Source organism: Anticarsia gemmatalis, chromosome 1, assembly GCF_050436995.1.
Source record: "Anticarsia gemmatalis isolate Benzon Research Colony breed Stoneville strain chromosome 1, ilAntGemm2 primary, whole genome shotgun sequence".
NCBI classification, from domain to species: domain Eukaryota; kingdom Metazoa; phylum Arthropoda; class Insecta; order Lepidoptera; family Erebidae; genus Anticarsia; species Anticarsia gemmatalis.
The window spans coordinates 10423485-10441915 of record NC_134745.1 but is presented as its reverse complement, the minus strand read 5'-3'; the positions used below and the strand labels follow the sequence as shown (position 1 = coordinate 10441915).

Below are 18431 nucleotides of genomic sequence, written 5' to 3'. Positions count from 1 at the left end.
CTTACATAATATACAGAATTACATTAATAAAATGTTACCTGGCTAAGAATGCAAAACGATTCTGTAAGTCAGTACTTACAACGCAATGAATTAGTGTATGTAAATAAGTTTATAATAATATGTACTAAATGCACTTATACTCTTACGTCGCGTCGTCACCGTCGTTTACTACAATATTGTTTACTTTACATTGTTGTTTACTGCGATTTGGTGTGTTGAAATGGTTAAATGGGAATAACGGAAGTGGTTAAACAAATATATGTATTTATCGTTCCAGTGCGGGTCATGTGGTCAGCGGGCCAGGGGCGCGGCACGGCGTGATGCGACGCGCGTGCGACGGGCTAGCGTGGCCGGTGGTGGCAGGCTTGCTACTGCTGGCGTGCGCACCCACTGATGCAGCCAACGAACACTTAGCACCTGGAAGTGAGTAACTACCTAATACATAGCTATCAGATCTCCAAGAAAACTGCACATCTACAAGGTTACAGTCTTCCGCCTACGTTTAAAATAAGACTCGGTGTCTTATATTGACAGACCCAAAATACCTAATAGTTAGGTAATCCATTTACGTTGTAATTACGTTTTGTCAATAAAAACGTCCCCGACAGTACCTTGTAACCGTAATTCCGTAGTTGCATCTTAATAAATTATCTTTGAACGATGACTTCCGGTTAATATGGTGTGTAAAGCAATATCTATAAATAGTAGAGAAGGTATGAAGGCTGGATTGGCTAGAATTAAAAAAAAAATAAGACATGTATTCAAGTCGTCCTTTATCAAATGTAGCTTTACGGCCGTCACGCCATAGTAATATTTTTGCATTATATGTATTGATATACTTAAGTAGGTAGGTAGGTACCTAGCTGGATGACCATAGTAGTGTATAACCAATTTACGTAGTCAGTGGTTGATCAAAGAGTTACGTTGGAACAAGAACGTACATTTTACTTGATAACAAAACGTTTAGTTCAGGTACGAATAGGTTCTTACCCAAAATAGTGCTCACAATAATAATTTGTGCAATAAGTTAACTTCTATTGTTATCATGTACTCGATGAGAGTTAATATTTTTGGTTAGTACAAACTTATTGATAATAATCAGTTTCGATAACTCACCAAATACCAGTAAAAACATCCACCTACGTAATTAAAATTTCCACAGACTTATTTCACATGTCATGAACCTACTTTTTGTGTATAAATGAGAAACTACATACTTAACGATGTTGTTCATTATAACTGAAAATAGAACATGTGTTACTTTGAGCACAGCATAAGTTGACAAAAAAACACGTCCGTTCATATTAGCCGGAAACAGCTGTGAATCATGTTTCATATCGCAAAATAAGTTATCAAAAACATTAATTTATCATTGTATCATCACAAGTACTTGTATTTATTTTTTTCGCTATTTGTTTGGCAACGCGTGAGTGTCGCATGACTCGCATGGCATGAAACTTTTAAAAGTCGGTGTTTTACCAACTGTTGGCTACGTCGGTAAGCGTCGGCGTGCGGCGCCGTGTCGCGCGCCGGCCGCCGCGCCGGCATGCTGAATATCATGCCGGTTTAATCCGCGAGATAACAACTCGCCTCGGTGTGTTGTTTGTTTGTAATTCTCTGTTCGACGCCCGACGAGCTAGTGAGGCCTCGTTTAGGAGGCGCCCCCCGTTATCTTGCGAACCGGACCGAAATTCATTCGCCCGTATAATATGCACGCTGATATTGGAACATTTCGAACTTAGCAATTTGAATTCTCCAATGAGCGTATCAAATTGACGTTTTTATTGTACTACGATTCAGGTTGTTTGACGGTACTTATTACATGCAACCTTTTTTCATAATAACGTGACATTGTTTGTCTTGTCGACGTGTTAGGAAGGTAATATAAACTTTTCTTGTATCTGCTCAGTGGTTGGGTGTCAGAACTTTCAGATGTGATGAACTACCTACCTATGTACTTGTGAAAATATCTAATTTCCGAGTAATTACGTCGTTTAAATATATTCTAGGACATGTTTGATTTCAATATTTCCATACGTAACCTTTAATTTTCTGACGGCTTGTCGATGAGAGGGCAGCGAGCGTCCCTTATTATTTATAACAAATTATAAAGCTTTACTTACTTTAAGAAGATCATGCAGTTCCACCCTTGAACGCGAGCCCTGAATATCACCCTTTAATAATAATCTTTGGATTGTATGAATGCCAGCTGTTTATGTATCCCTATCTACACTCTCCAGCTGTCAGGTTCAATGACCTCGAAGGGGACCGTTTTGTGACCCTCTTTTTAGGAATCCAAAAATTATTGACTTAGACAATTTATGTTTTCTTTAAATTTTTAATATGTTTGCTTATAAATTACAAAATAACACTCTTCAAAAAATTTTATTTTTTTATAATGCATTAATTTATTGCTTAAACCAGTATTTAATTATAACGGTTTTTGTTCTATTCACTAAGCTAAGTGATCAGTACCTAACTATGTATAAACCATTAGTTGTACTTATATGGCGTTGATTCATTTATTCATTCATTATGTGACCGCTACACATACATACCTACCTATATGTTGTGCTACAAATCATTACTACGTTATTGTAGCTATGAATAACACAATGTTGTTACATTCTATATTTACCGAGTACTACGAAGTTATTTCTGTTCACTAGAGTTAAATAAATTGCTACTGCCGCCAAATCGGAAAATCTGTTTTAACTTTATTATTCTCTGTGTGCGAATACTGCGAAACACAGGGTTTACTTTTTATATGTATTTCGAGCGTTTATTTAATTACGTAAATTATTATCCTTGCGTTGCCAATGTGGCCATTGCTTCCCTGATAACAAAACAATTTAACTACCTAATTAAATTGGACGTTCCTTATACATAGGTACATATATAAATAAATTGATTGCGCATCAGATTTATTTAATAGTATTCTTAATTGACAGGATCCCTTCTTTTCCCATAAGGTTTTTTTTCATTTGAATGTTCGAACTGCCTATAGATAATCTTTTACTCGGTGGGAAAAGGTAAACTAACTATCAATAGTTCCTCTCGCATAATCGGGATAACACGTGAAATTAATTTTAAACCAAAATGAAAAGAAAGCAATGACATAAGCTACACACACCATTTTATTCAAGACTCTTCAAACTATTACACTTTTCATTGAATGAGCCTGCTTTAATCACTGTTATTGATATCATTTATAAATCTATATGTAAAATTTCCTTGTCAGTAAGCGCTAACTAGGAAAACGGAGAATTAAAATCAAATTGGACTTAAATAATAATATACTTGATACAAGCTACATGCATGTTTGCTGATAATTCCAAATACCAAGGCAAGTAAAGTAAGTAGATATATAGTTTAAATTCTATGTGGATTTGGTTGATTCATTTATATTCAATTATATTCCTGCAGTATTATACAGTAATTAGTCGTCTTAGTCTAATATTTGCTCCATTCTATGCTGGACTTTGATAGATACTTTTATCACACCGCATGATCCAAACTACATAGATGTGTTTATTCTTTAAACTTTAACATAAAACTTTGATATTTGTTCCTCTGATTGATGATTCTTATTTAAGAAAACAGCTGGTCATTAAGTAGGTAGTGATAGTAACAAGTTTACGAAAAACAAGAAACAGTTTAAACAGAAAATAATTTCGTGACAAACTATAAACTTTTAATATACAAATTGATCAACCAGTTGATAATGACTGCGAAATGTTATTGTAAATTTGTTCACACATGTGTCAGATTATCATCAACATAATTCTAAGAAACATACTTGTACGTAATATTATTTAAAGTATGTGTATATTCGTCGTCCTGAAATTTGATAAGAAAAGTTCTCACATACACAAACATGTACATGTAGGTGTGATAAGTAAAATCTATGGCGCCGAGATAAATTTTATCGATATTTGTTTATTTATGTAATTTATTTTATGTGTTTGTGTACTATTTTGGCATCGAATAATAAAAAAATAGGTCACATGACGTAGATATCCTAAGTTTATATTGATATTTATAAATATTTGTTAGGTATTTGGATGTCAAAATGTACGACTAGCCCACGTTCACCTACTGGCTACTGATGAGTATTTTTCTAGGATTATTTAAACTAACAAACCGCCTCGGTTTTGGCCGGGTTCAGAAGTAGGTAAATTTTACTAACACTTTACAAAATATAAAATAATATTTTAATCGGGGTTTGCTCTATTTTAAAAACCGCATCAAAATCCGTTCAGTAGATTTTAAGCTTACCACGAACATACAGAAGAGAGGTCTTTTTTAATTAATATGAATTAAATTGGAACAGTCGAAATTAAAACATCTAGTTACTTTTACGTAATACATAAACTTGTTATTATCATTTCAAAAATCCTCAATGTTTTTAGGTAAAGATAAACGTGCAAATATTACTAAATATAGTGGTATAGCTATATAGTATTTTTATAAAGTTTGCGTTTGATAAAACTCCAGTTTCCGGTTTAGTCAGAGTTACTTATCACCATCAGTTCTCAACATTCCATTCATAATAAATATCGGCTTCACATCGTACTAATGTATAATACGATAATACAATACGATGAATGATTTAATTTATGTCAAACGCTTTTTAATTTGAACATTTATTTAAGTACTCAATTATTTATTATATTTTATGTAACTACCTATAGGTAGTCTAACTAGAGTCTACTGTATCTAGATTCCTGAATTATCGCAAAAATATCGCTATGTGATGTTACTACGCGTAAGTCAAAACGGCTGGAGCGATTTAAATACAATTTATTTGGGCTATTATTGTGAAAGAAAATGAAACCGCGGATGAAACCACGTGTGCACGTTAGTTTTCAGTCGTCACTAAACGTTCTAATTTAATTAAATATTTAGCGTAACAAATGTCTTAACAGTCTTCATAACGCTACATGTACTACATTATTATATGAACAGATTTATGATTTATGTACTCGTATGAAGTATGGTTTAATCGAAAGAGTAATTTCTTAACATTACAATATATTCTCTGATAAAAATGTCAATGACTTTATAAAAGTTAGTACCTATCCATTACAGGAATGTTATCATTCTGCTACTTCGTATTCGTGATTGTATATCATAAAGATGTATTGTTGTGTGTATGAACAAGATACGTGTTAATATTCCCGTACAAACACCAAAAAATGTTTAGATGACATGTACGTTATATGTCGTACGTAGTTATGTATGTATACACTCGTCTCACAAGATTACAAACTGACAATGTTATCGTATCTACGAATGTCAATTGACCCAGACAGTATGATTTTGTAAGCACACATTATTTCATTTAATATAATCATACTGTTTCTGTTACGAGTCTGGTTGAATCGAATACTCTGTGGCAAAGGCAATGTTTATTGTTGCAGAGGTATCGCGTTTCAAGCGACCACATCCGTATTTAGTGGATATGTAGATAAAACAGGAGTATGAAAACGTCTGGCTATAAATAAAGTAATAAAATGACGACTGATGCTACATCAAATATTTATTACTTGTACAATATAATGTTAGAATCAAAACAAGTATGTCGGTAATAATGAATTATTTATAACCAGTTTTTGGGCGATTTCAGACTGCGTTTAAATATTTCCGTTGCTCTTTCGGCTGCTTCCTAGGTTAATAAACAGGATGCAGAAGATAATGTTTAGTAGTATAATTAATTACTTACTATCCTTATTTATCTCTTGTTTTTGTGTTGTCTGTTTAGTTGTTTCTCTCAAGGTCTATCTTTCTAAAAGTGCAGTTATCGCACCAAACAGTTGGGAATAGGCCTTGCGGCTAAATCTAAACACTTTGAATCAACAACGTCAAGGACCCATATACATAGTTTTACAGTGGAATCATTAAAGAATTAAAATATTTTTTTAAATATTTTAAACAGTCTTTAAGACTACTACTACAATACTGGATGTTTGTCCTACCAAAAAGTTTGAACCGACAATCAGATTGACTCGGCAGATAGGTAGGTTAGATTGATGAAAGCGTTTTTTTAATATGAGCTTTAAACGCTATTGAACAGACAAACTACCGCTAAATGTTCCTCAGAAACCGGGCATTAGAGGCTATTTGTAATTTTCATCTCGAACAAAGCAATAGGTAGACCTAGCTGAGATATGCAAACCCATTTTACGGCGGAATACTGTCACGAAATTATAAGCATAATGTAAGTAATACGAAAACACTTAAAATATTTCTATTAAAAAAGAACAAGACCAACAGTTAATACTGCGATGGAAATGTTACAAGTTTTAAACAAAATTGCAGTCTTATATAATCTAATACCTAGTTATTATCACGTTTAATTGCCCTCAACAGACTTTCTAGAATACATGATCGTGTTTTAAAGATCATAGCATATTTTATCCTAAAGAATGTTGGTAATGAAAATTATCTTAACTCGCAGTTAAACGTGTCTAAAGAAATCAATTTAGTAACAAGTCCATATTAAAGGTCGTGCGTAAGTAAATATTTTCAGATTCTATGAAGTGTTTGGATGTGCATCGTATCTGTAAGCACATGACCTACCGCACACAGTAGGCCGTGCGGCGCTTCTCAAATGCGGTGGCCTCGGCTGGCGAGGCCATCGGGCGCTCGAGCGATTCGCGCGAATTTCAGTAGATTACTCGCCAGATACATTTAATAAACAACACCTTCTTCGGCAGCGCAGATTCAGTTATTTACGGATATTTAATCCTAATCATTAATTTTTTCATGTAATGGGTAAGATCATCTAGTGATACATTAGTTAAACATTTATAGGTGTTTAGTACAAGCTAGTTCGTGACATTAAGCACGTCAAAAATAATCCATGGTGGTAGAAATTAGCACATGCTATAAGTATTTCACAATATAGGCAGAAAAGATTTCTGTTAAAATGGCGCATAACTCAGAACTGGCTGGCTGATAATATTTAAAAAAGTTATCTGGGGAGTCGCAAGCAAGATAAGCGGGTTATTGAACATTATGAACGCGGCCTATACGCCCTCATTGTGCGATTCAGGATTTCTGGCGCCACCTACGCAAAAGCCGATTGGCATAGAAGAATTGAAATTGTTATTATTGTTATCAATATATAGGTAATATTTTCGACTTTCAATATTAATATCGTGCAACTAGTTGTTGAGTGGGTTTTAAAGTTTATGTGACAAGCAAAATCGCACACCGTTTTACCGGATGTCGCAGGACATTTTGTTCCCTAGTTTATTCCTGCAAAAATATCATCGTCACACTCAAACAGGCACTTTTTTCCCACTTGACCAAATTAGAGAAACCCAATCATCAGATTTGATAAGTGAACATAGACTAGAAGTACAGAGTCTGTACTTCGTGACCGCAGACAAAATATTTCATGCACTGTCTAGTGTTTAGTTTGTATTTTTTTCACGTATCTGATATCAAGAGATAACGTTTTGGCGATTATTTTCATTCTGCCTACCTATCTACAACGCGTAGATAATACCTAGGTAGTATGCTTTCAACATTTAGAGTAGGTAACGCTTCATGCTGATTAGTTATTTGGAGGAAATCGTAAATGTCATGTTCCTGTCAAGACTTAAATAAAGACGCGAAACATTATGATAGGAATGAGTAGGTGGGACTATATGCACCAGGAAATATTGTTATGTTCCATCATAAACAGTATACCTATTTTAATGTCCTTACTAGGGCGCCGCACGGTGGATCGAAAATCGGCTGTAGAAGACATAGGATCTCGATGTCGTGAATGTTATTTTTTTCGCTGGAAATGACTTCTGCTGATCATTACTATTATAAAAAATGACATATGAAGTAATTGTATGCACAAATGGAAGAGTTATAATTTTTTTAAGAAAAATTTGTATGGAGCTGACATGAAAAATGAGAATATCTCTGGAATCGCAAGGTTGGCCGTTATATCCTCGCACACTGATATAGTACTATTTATTTGTGAATTTTTGACATACTTTATATCGCGGCATCACTTGCGATTTTTTTTCTAAAAATCGGCAAAATTTTCAAAAAAAAATTTTTGTTTATGATACATTTAATGCTTAAATGCGACTATAATAAGTGTAATTTACTATATTTTTTATGCTTAGACCAAAATATTCTAAGAAATCACACAATCGTATTACTCCTCCTCGAATGTTGCTCTCTGAACCTCGTATAATCTTTGTTTCGGGCCTCTGAAGCTTCTTCCGAAAGACTTCCAATTGTTACAATAGCATTAACTGCAATTATGTCCCCTCGGTTAATCAACAATTTGTGGACGGTTGAAGACATGCAGTAGGTACCCATCGTACAATTCCAAGTATTTTTCAGCGGTTGTTCTAGCGTATTCTTTAAATTTCTGCACGTATTTAAACTCTCCAGTTGTGATAGCTCTCAGAATCACAGCAAATCTGCGAATTACGTTTATGACCGGTTTGGTTCCATTAAAGTTGATAGCTGACGGTGATACCGTACGGGTGAATCCAAAACCCTGCTCACCGCCTCTGTATTGCCTTCCAGCCTAGTTTAGTTTTGCGAAATAATCCAAAGAAGTTGTCATAAATGAAAAAACTGCAGTGGATGACAAAATTGAAGCTCTCGTTCCCTCACAATGTCAAAGACATGAAATTAATCGACCAAAAACTCATCCAAGATCGATCAAAGGTTGAGATCATCTTTGAATCAATCTTGGATGAGCTTTTTTCTTGGATGCAATAACTCTTGATGGCCTTCTCCTCTTGCAGACCACTTTTTAAAGTCGAGACGAAGCGCTATGTGTAGAAGAAATTTCATCACATTAATGCGAGCACGAAGTGATGTTTATCCGAACACGCCAGAAGAAACGGTTTTTGACGCAATGGCATCTAAGTCATCTAACTCATTCATTTATGTGGGCTTAGCCAAACACAGGTAGCAGGCCGCATTTGACTTCGCTTCAGACAGATATGTACAAAGGAGATCATCCACGCTCCATACATTTTTGGGCCTTTTTTCAAAGTACCGGCCAACAAAAAAAAGTGGCATGCATCGATAGAGATCGAAGCGATCGAAGGATCGCTTTGAACCGAGTTATACAGGTTTGAAGATTCATAATATTCAAACATTTATTCATTTCTGAAAGTACTGTGAAACATAAAATAATGATTGATTTTGCTAGAATTAACTATATAAAGCAAACGACCACCCTGAAGTTGATTTAAGGTCGTAAGCACACGTATCAACTCGGAAACGGGTCGTCACTGTATCAACTCGAGCTCATCAGTATTATTTGTATGTAATTCCCTACTGTAACACACTTATCGGAATCGTTATGTGATCGCCCCGGCTCACGACGATGGGAGTGGTGCGTATGCGCATTATGCATACACCAGCACCCAGGGTGGAGTGCGGGACTATGTGCAAATTCCGATAGAAGGGCGGGCATACCTTCTAAACCGCAACATGTGTCCTCATAACAAGGGCCCTCATCACAAATGGTGCCCGAAGCACAAAATATTGTTCTACATGCCGATGAGTCGGACATAACAACCCAACGGCAACACTCTAGATGACCTCTTACCTAGACGATGGTTTGATAGTTGCACACAATCAAGGGTGCGGCCCCTTGGGTTCGCTAAGGGAGGATGCGCTGACCTTGCGCTAGTCGCCAGTGACCAGTCCAGTGGCGAAGCATTGATGCGCCGGGGGAATCAAACTCGCACCTAAGTTGTTGGAACTAGGTTGTAGGAACTAAAATAGTTGGAACTGTACGATGGGTACTGCATGTCATCAACAGTCCACAAATTGTTGATAAACGGAGTAAATGCTATTGTACTATTTGGAAGTCTTTCGGAAGAAGCTTCAGAGGCCCGAAACAAAGATTATACGAGGTTCAGAGAGCACCATTCGAGGAGGAGTAATACGATTGTGTAATTTCTTAGAATGTTTTGGTCTAAGCATAAAAAATATTGTAAATTACACTTATTATAGTCGCATTTAAGCATTAAAATGTATCATAAACAAACATTTTTTTTTGAAAATTTTGCCGATTTTTAGAAAAAAAATCGCAAGTGATACCGCGATATAAAGTATGTCAAAAATTCACAAATAAATAGTACTATATCAGTGTGTGAGGATATAACGGCCAACCTTGCGATTCCAGAGATATTCTCATTTTTCATGTCAGCTCCATACAAATTTTTCTTAAAAAAATTATAACTCTTCCATTTGTGCATACAATTACTTCATATGTCATTTTTTATAATAGTAATGATCAGCAGAAGTCATTTCCAGCGAAAAAAATAACATTCACGACATCGAGATCCTATGTCTTCTACAGCCGATTTTCGATCCACCGTGCGCCGCTCCAGCTTGGCACGGATCTTTCGGACTGTTAAGTAGTCTCTCAAATGGTTCCGGACATTGGAGACATAATAATTATCGCTCTTTCTTTACAATAGTAAATATAGATAATTTTATCTCTATTGCTCTATGTACCTACGTCATTAATTACTTTACTCAATTGTTATTAATATTATATATAACGTAAGGATAGTATATAATTGCATTCTTTATCAGTGAATAGGGCATGCGATGAGTGTCGTTGCGAGTGCGCAGATCGCCGAACGTAATCGACTAACCATCTGATAGAGCGCGACCTACCGCATTCGTTCTGCGAGTACCCGGTGCCTACGTCACTTAGTACAAGCCACGTATCTCTTCTAAGAGTCAACATACACCTCACTTTAGTTAAGAATAATGCGGAAGTTAAACACAAGCTCGACGTTTGAAGGCCGTATCCTGACAGCTCCGGTCTATTCTTAGTTAAAGTGTACAGTTATACGAATTGGTGCAAAAAAATGAAATCCAGAACTTTAAACTTGATTTTATTTGAAAACCTGCGTTAGTTATAATAAAATATAAGGTAGTAGTACATATTGAAAGTTAAATAAATATATTGACGGCAAATAAATATGAATAGACAAATTTGCAAAAAAAAGCTTTAATGAAATGTGACTGAATTGAATGTTTTTCATTTGATGTAGGTATGATAACAATTATATGTTTTTTTTTCCTGTATTACCTGGCTGGTGGACTAATAGGGGATTATATTTTGAAGTTATATTTGTTATCCTGTTAATATCCTCCTTTTTTGTAATACCAATGTATTTATAAGTTTCCTTTTAATTGGATTAGATATAAATTAGATAGTTAATGTTCATCGGCAAAGTCAGCAATTTAAAGAGATTGAAATCTCGCGTCGTAGAGACGTAGCACGAACACCTAGCGTGCTGTCATTTACGCATTAATTTTGAATATTTGGTAGGTGTTATTCCATTATAACATAACATATGACCTTCAATGGATGCCGTCGCGTAATATTAGCAACAAAGTTCTTGTGCTAAAAGGTTAAGAAAAGCAAGAGCAATATTTACATTACGAGTACACGGTGATTTTTGACTGGTAAGAATCGGTTTAGTAACATTCGGTGTTCATGTTAGTCATTCAACACTGCCGAATACGGCCATCGACATATGAAACATTTTTACCAAATCAGCTAGATAAAAATACGGAGGCGATTAAATGTAAATGAAATAACTCCCTTACTAAAATCTAGTATTATTCGTTCTGACGATTGACGTAAATGTGACCGATCTTTTTATTTCTGTACAATGTTACAAAATAGACAGAGTTTCTAACAAAATAACAGGTGAGAAATAAAGATAGTCGACTGATTCATGCCAAATTCCAAATAAATAACTGACGAAATCTCACGACTCGTGCCGGTGCGCTGTTCTACAAAACGTGAACTCATTATTTATGATTCGCCTAAATTTCGTTGTTATTCCGATGTCGCCTTAAATGCAGTATCAAGGTTTTGCCTACTGACTAACGTGCGCTAGGATTAGTGTTAAAAAACATTGTTTATGTTCCGAAAACCGCAATATTCCTAATAGATATGTCCTCTCTTTCAGTTTCGAACTCTCATTTTAACATCTGTCAGGTGGATTATCATTCCCACTAGCCTCGTATTTTTAAGCTTTATGCCATAGCTAGGCATATCCATCGTAACACAAACAGTGAGTGAATGTGTTTGGTTTCTCCATTCACACCAAAATTGATATACTGATTGACGTCATTTCGTGAAGATAGTTGAAAAGCTGGAGAGTGTAGTATGCTACATCTTACCGCTCATTCCGAAACTATCATAATTTCATAAAATTTAGTTTTCTAACTTCGAAGGATTGGAAGGATTTCTAGGGTTAAAATGTATTTATTCTACATGTGATTCAGATATTATTGTTCATCTACTCGCCAATATTTCAGCGAAATTCAGTTTTTGCTTGAAGAGAAGCAATCACCCACACCTTCTCAAAACTTTTATTTAATTTAGGTTCCTATATGGTTAGTAGGAAGTAGGAGGTAGGGTGGTCATTGATCAAGATTTAACCGTTTTGCGTTGTTTTTGATGATATCGCAGTTCTGTATTTTACGATAGCTCTCTATGATTCCCAGTCTTCCGTTCCTCACGCAAGTGATCCGTTAAAAGCTTAGCTTCCTTTTAAGCACAGCATCTTGTATGTTTCGGGTACACTACCAAGTTTCTCGTATGTTCAGATAACTATCTTCGTCCAATTAAGTGGTTAGTCGTTATTTATTTATACATTTTATTCGATATTTTAGGGTAAATAAAACGTGAAACGGTCAGACCTTGCCTTATTTACATTTTTGTGAACTTGATAACATTACTTGCCTATAGTGAAGCTCAATCTTTTAACTTTATCTAAAATAACGACCGCGTTATCTTAAAGAATATAACATCCGGTTAAGTAGTCCGGCTTAGTAAGAACATACCTACCTGTGTATTATAATTACGTATGATCTGCGAAGATAAAGAAAATGTAGAGCTAACAGCTAGACGCACGTTCAGACCGTTGAACCTTAATCGCTAGCAGTCGAGAGCATTTCGCTGCGTCTTCTGTGACCACTCCGCAAGGCTATTTGGATGCAAAGCGTGTGTATATAAATGTCTGCTATGCGTTCTATTTCTGTTCGCAGTACTGTTTACTTTTCTAATTACTAGCCGCGAAATAGACGCCCGTGCTGCTCGAAGTTAAATATATCCTGCCCTATTTTCTAGACAATAATGGAAATAGGTCACGGGGTTGTTCATCGCTAGTAGCCCTAACCACATGAACGGTGAAGTATTCATTTTATAAACATCAAACAGCATTGTGATATTATATCAATTAGTGGTTGTTTGAACTGTACTAAACGTGTGAGGTATATTTACAAACATGCGATGCGACACAAACGACTTTCTGTTTCTTGTTTACTTTCATTGAACTACTACACTTTGCTCTCATGTTTTTAAACTGTAGTATGTCGACACATTATAGTTATTAGTGGATACGCCTCTCCTAGCGCAATCTCTAACTCCACTAACTGCATAGGAAGTTTAAATCGAACCTGCACAACATAGACATAGAATAGTTGTTTAGGTAGAATTTTGTTCTTCTAATTTTATCGGACCAAATTCTGTTTAATACGATCTTTTCTGGCATTTCTCACGTGCCTATGTGAAGATCAAAACGCAAATTTCATTTTTAATCTGTTATTCTTTACATGATTGAGTACAAACATCTCAATTTACCAACTTTCTTAAACTTAGAGATTTATAATTTCATTATGCTTAAAGCTATTATTATACTTAATAGGAAAAAACTAATGCTACATCATCTTCAGGGGTCATGAGAAGACACCATGATAGTACGCATGACAGGTTATTCGTCAACGGACAACTTACGCAAGTGGCATTTATTTACGTATATAATTTGGGTTCGTTTGTTTACCACGCAAGCTGAACACGTCTGCCAAAAAAGTCACGCATATTGTTTCGTCATTCACAGCGAGTATTCCTCCGCACAAGTTCAAATAAGGTGTCCAATATCGGATCTATTACAACAATTTAACAAAAACTTCTCGTGCAACTATCACTAGATGTTATCAGTCCACACTTTTGTTAATTGTTATCCCATTTGATCGGATATCATGTTTTTAATAGTTTTTATCAAGAATCAGCCGGTGTTGTAGTCGTTGTAGGTGCAGCAATTTCTGATTATATGAAAAATCTTAAGCCCGGTTCCCACTGTGAGCACTCGCATGCGCAAACTGCATACTGTCCGACTATTTGTTGGTGGGAACACAAGTATGCAGTTTGCGCTTGTGAGTTTAACGAAGTCATTAATAGGTCCGCTCCGCTCGCAGTGGGAACCGAGCTTTATGGTCATAACTAGGTCTTAGCAAACTAATGTCAAACCCATGAATAATGACTGTTAGGGGTAAACCATGCCGGTTGTAAAATAAATTTGATATAAGTATGTACATTTGTATAGTTATTTATTTTATAAATAATGATATCGCAGTTCGCTATAGTTACCATATAAGAGGATTATTCTAACAGTAAAAGGTTGTTATTTTCAACAATTCTGACTGATCTCGGAGTCAGTTTTTACAAGAAAAATAAATGTGTTTCATGTCAGGCGAATATTAAGAAATTATATTTATGCAATTACATCTAAGCCTTCTGTACTGATTGTTTGATGTACCTACCTACATAATATATGTGCTTAATGATACCAATTTATTGATTAAATTGACAACAAATCAGTATTACTGTTCGAAGTACCAGTTCAATCATTCTTCAAGAACCGCTCGGAGTTTTCAGAACTGTGATAAAAATAAGTTTTGTGTTTGTGTTAAATATAAGTATCGTGTTTGAAGGTCTTCTGTATAAATATATTTTATGTTAGGATTCTCTTGTTTACGATTGAAGATAATAATAAACCTAAGGTAATGTTTTTATATTCTATGTTATTATCTCATTTACGCTCAGTAATTAAAATGAGTTCTTCTTGGATTTGTTGTATAGTCACCTACTGTGGAAAATCTTCTGGGTTGGCATATAGCCCAGAAGGACAATTATTTTCCTTCCTAAGGCGTTGCACTCACGGAACAGATGCTGTTTGTTCCGCTTACCTACTAGACTTATAGCAGTGTCTTTATTTTGAATCATCTTTGGTTCTTTTCTCGTAATTGCGCAAATAATCACCGGACATAATTACTTCAGAAAAGGCAGGATCCATTTCCAATTTTAGTTGGACATTTGTCCAACTCGGGAAACCACCCCGTTGATCTGCGTTAGTAAAATTGAATAAGTATACGCCATACCTAATATGTGACAGAATAGGTATGTAAACTATGTAAGTGTTATTTACGCTAACTACGTACATTTATAACGAGTTCATCAAGAGGTTAGACAATTAAAACAATTATTCAAATAGATGTATTAAGTAGGTGGTACGTGTAGTTGTTGATATAATATTCCAGCTCTCTACCACTCACATAATAATGTCAATTAGAAATCTACTAATGTACTGTCCTGAAAAATAAATAAACAAAAAAGGTCGTTGTATTTAAATAGAAGTTAAACATTCGTTATGCTAAACGCTAATTGCAATGATACGTTATTTATTCCGTGTTTTAGGTACATGCATTCTTGTTTTGTTTGTTTCTAGATATTAATGATGAAGTATAAATAGACTAGGTAGGTACCAATGTATAGATATTAAAATGAGTGCAATAGCGCATGTCGACATTTGCAATAGCCACCGGTCACTGAGGAAGCTTCTTGGAGTCGTCGTTTAACGCCTGTTTCAGTGTCAGACTTAAGCAGCTGTGTTTGGCCATGGGTCGCCGCCGCCGGCCGGCAGGCTAACAACCTTAAGCGATACTCTCCAATCACGAAGGTGGCGCGGTCGTCGACCGAAGACGGTCGTCATCTTAGCTCGTTCCAATTAGTGCGGTTAAGTAGCGGGCCCCCGTTATGGGCCTCTCTTGCCCCATACATACATACGCTCAGTTATTAGCAATGCGATTGCTAAAATTGCCCCACATCTGATTACCTGAGCGCATGCGCGAAGTTCGCTCCACTTTGTTTTTGCGTTCAATGTCAGTGTATCGGCTAATTTTATCGCGCTTCGCACACGCTACTACGTAACTATCTTGTTTGACGAGGCCAAATGACGATTTGTTTTGATTTGATCTCTGTCCTAACCACGTGAATATTCAACAACCGTTCAAAAAACTGGAAAACAACCTACAAGTAACTTAGATCCATTTTTTAAGGAGTAGGTGGGGATATATGATACTATACCTAGCTCCTGTGTTCACATATTGCTCTGATAATGTTACTAGTTGGAGGTAATAAAGTAATTAGCCTGAAACGCTAATTGATATGCAATTTAATTGTTATTTAACTGTCTCTTTTCAATTATACGTGGTTGTAACAAAGGGGTAACAAAAATGTATGTGTATTTGGCGCCTGCAGGTGATGGCACACTGATTTACATACTCATGTTATCAATAAATAGTCAAGATTGGGTGTAGGACCAGGGCGGGAGGAGGTTGACATGCGGTCGAACGAGGTGAACGTGCCGGTATCCGCGTCACGACACGACGAGCAAACGCTTTTCGTCGCTATTTCCGCAACAAGTGTTGTTTTGAAGATAGAGGCCCCAAGCGGGCGAGCGCGAGCGTCATGCGGCATGCCCGCGCCATCCATAGCCAATGATCACTATTCCAATTCAATAATCATTTATCAGCTGATATTTAACAACTCATCAAAATATCACAATTATACCTTATCATCCAAATATTTGCTGATATTTGATCTGATAAAGACTTTGTTTTTCAAATCACTTTCACTAAATCTGTTGAATAAAAATACAATTGCACAAATTCCCGTTCACTTGTAAAAACGCAAAGTTTATAAAGGTAAGTTGTTTTTTTTACTTTCACTTAAATATTTAAGGTGAAAGTCAAAATACAACCAGAAAACACATGATAATAAAAATATCTGAATTCTACGAATCGCTGGATGGGACTATTGACTTGAGTATGAAGCTAGGACCGATTGAGGAAAACCAAGTTTACCTTTCACTTGTGGTTACCTCCATTTAATATGGTTTTCCTTTTTTAATTTATAAAGGTCATTGGTTATTAGAGTCTTGGAATGATGATTTGATTCGACATGATTTTATTCGATTGATAGAATTTTAAAAGCAGTTACAAATGATTGAAGCAGCAATATTGTACCTATGTTTCCATTCAGAAGGTAAAAAGTGGCCTCCATTATCAAATAAACGTATTTATTTACTTATCTAATAAGCGGGGTACTTACACCTGAAGAAAAAGGGAGCAGCGTAGACTAGACGTCATAATGTGCAAATAAAGCTCGTCACCAGCGCGTCGCCATTGTTATGCCATAGCGAGGCGATCAGTCAACATCTCCTAACTCGTGTTATTTTGCCATGACGTGAACTTGTAATCGTACTTTTTTCTTATCAGTGTACAAAACTGTAGTCTCACTAGACAGTAGAATCTTCTGCATACCTACTGGAATTAACTTGACTAAAAACAAATTCCTTTATACCTAAATTTTATGGGTCAATTTTAAGTAATAAATTAGAGAGTGGTGGTTTTTTTCACGTGATATTTCATGACAAGATTCAAGAAATTAGAATTTGGATCAAAATACATTGCTTTCCTTGGTGCTAGTGCGTACCGCAGTAGGAACGAGGCCTACATGTTATGTGACTGCAAATTTTGCCGATGCAAACATTTTAGTGGTATTAATTTTAATTAATTATTATAAGTAATTAAACCTCGTATTACGTTTTTGGGCGCCAAATTTAAAGAGCAAATTCATATTGATTAATTGATAACTTGACAGTCACTGAAATTGTTCTTAACAAAATTAGTCTGATAATAATACATATTATGTATTGCATTTGTGTCATTCAATTACGATTGAATGAAAGGACTATAGCTGAATGGAGACTTTAAAAGCCATAACTTTCAAAACGACTTGTTTTAAAATGTTTCACAAGTTCAAGGTTGCGCATAAATATGCGTGATTTGAGAACTCGGATAAAGTAAAACAGCAGTATACAATAGAGGTAAATCGTTGTAGAAATCTAAAATAACGAAAATACCAATATTCAATATTACTTTTTTGTTTACCTAGGTAATACCTGAAAGTGACAAGTATGTCGTCATTTAAATGATACTAGGTAGATAATTAATATATTTATGGTAAAGCAGCAATACTTGTCCAAGAACCGGTCGAGTGTTCGCGAGTGGCGAGGACAGTGCGCGGGGCGAGAGGCGGCTAGCAATCTGCACCGAAGTGCATTCCGAGCGCATTCCATGACCGGAGCCGACGGACGACCTAGCCACGGCATTTACAGTCGCTGATTTGAATGCCATAACTTCGAATAAATAACACAAATTATATGGTCACCAATAATCAGCATGGAATGTCGTTGCTTATTTAACAATAAACTGGTTAAAACTGTTACAAT

General features: G+C 35.7%; 1 protein-coding gene across 1 annotated transcript in view; it reads left to right on the top strand.

Annotated features, from left to right (window-relative positions):
* The window catches only part of LOC142975645 (insulin-like receptor), a 48747-nt gene that overhangs the window by 5984 nt on the left and 24332 nt on the right, over nt 1–18431 (top strand). Inside the window, exon 2 of the mRNA XM_076118634.1 lies at nt 278–423. Coding sequence (XP_075974749.1) covers nt 321–423 — 103 coding nt within the window. The 5' untranslated portion in view covers nt 278–320. The remainder of the gene's footprint in view (nt 1–277; nt 424–18431) is intronic.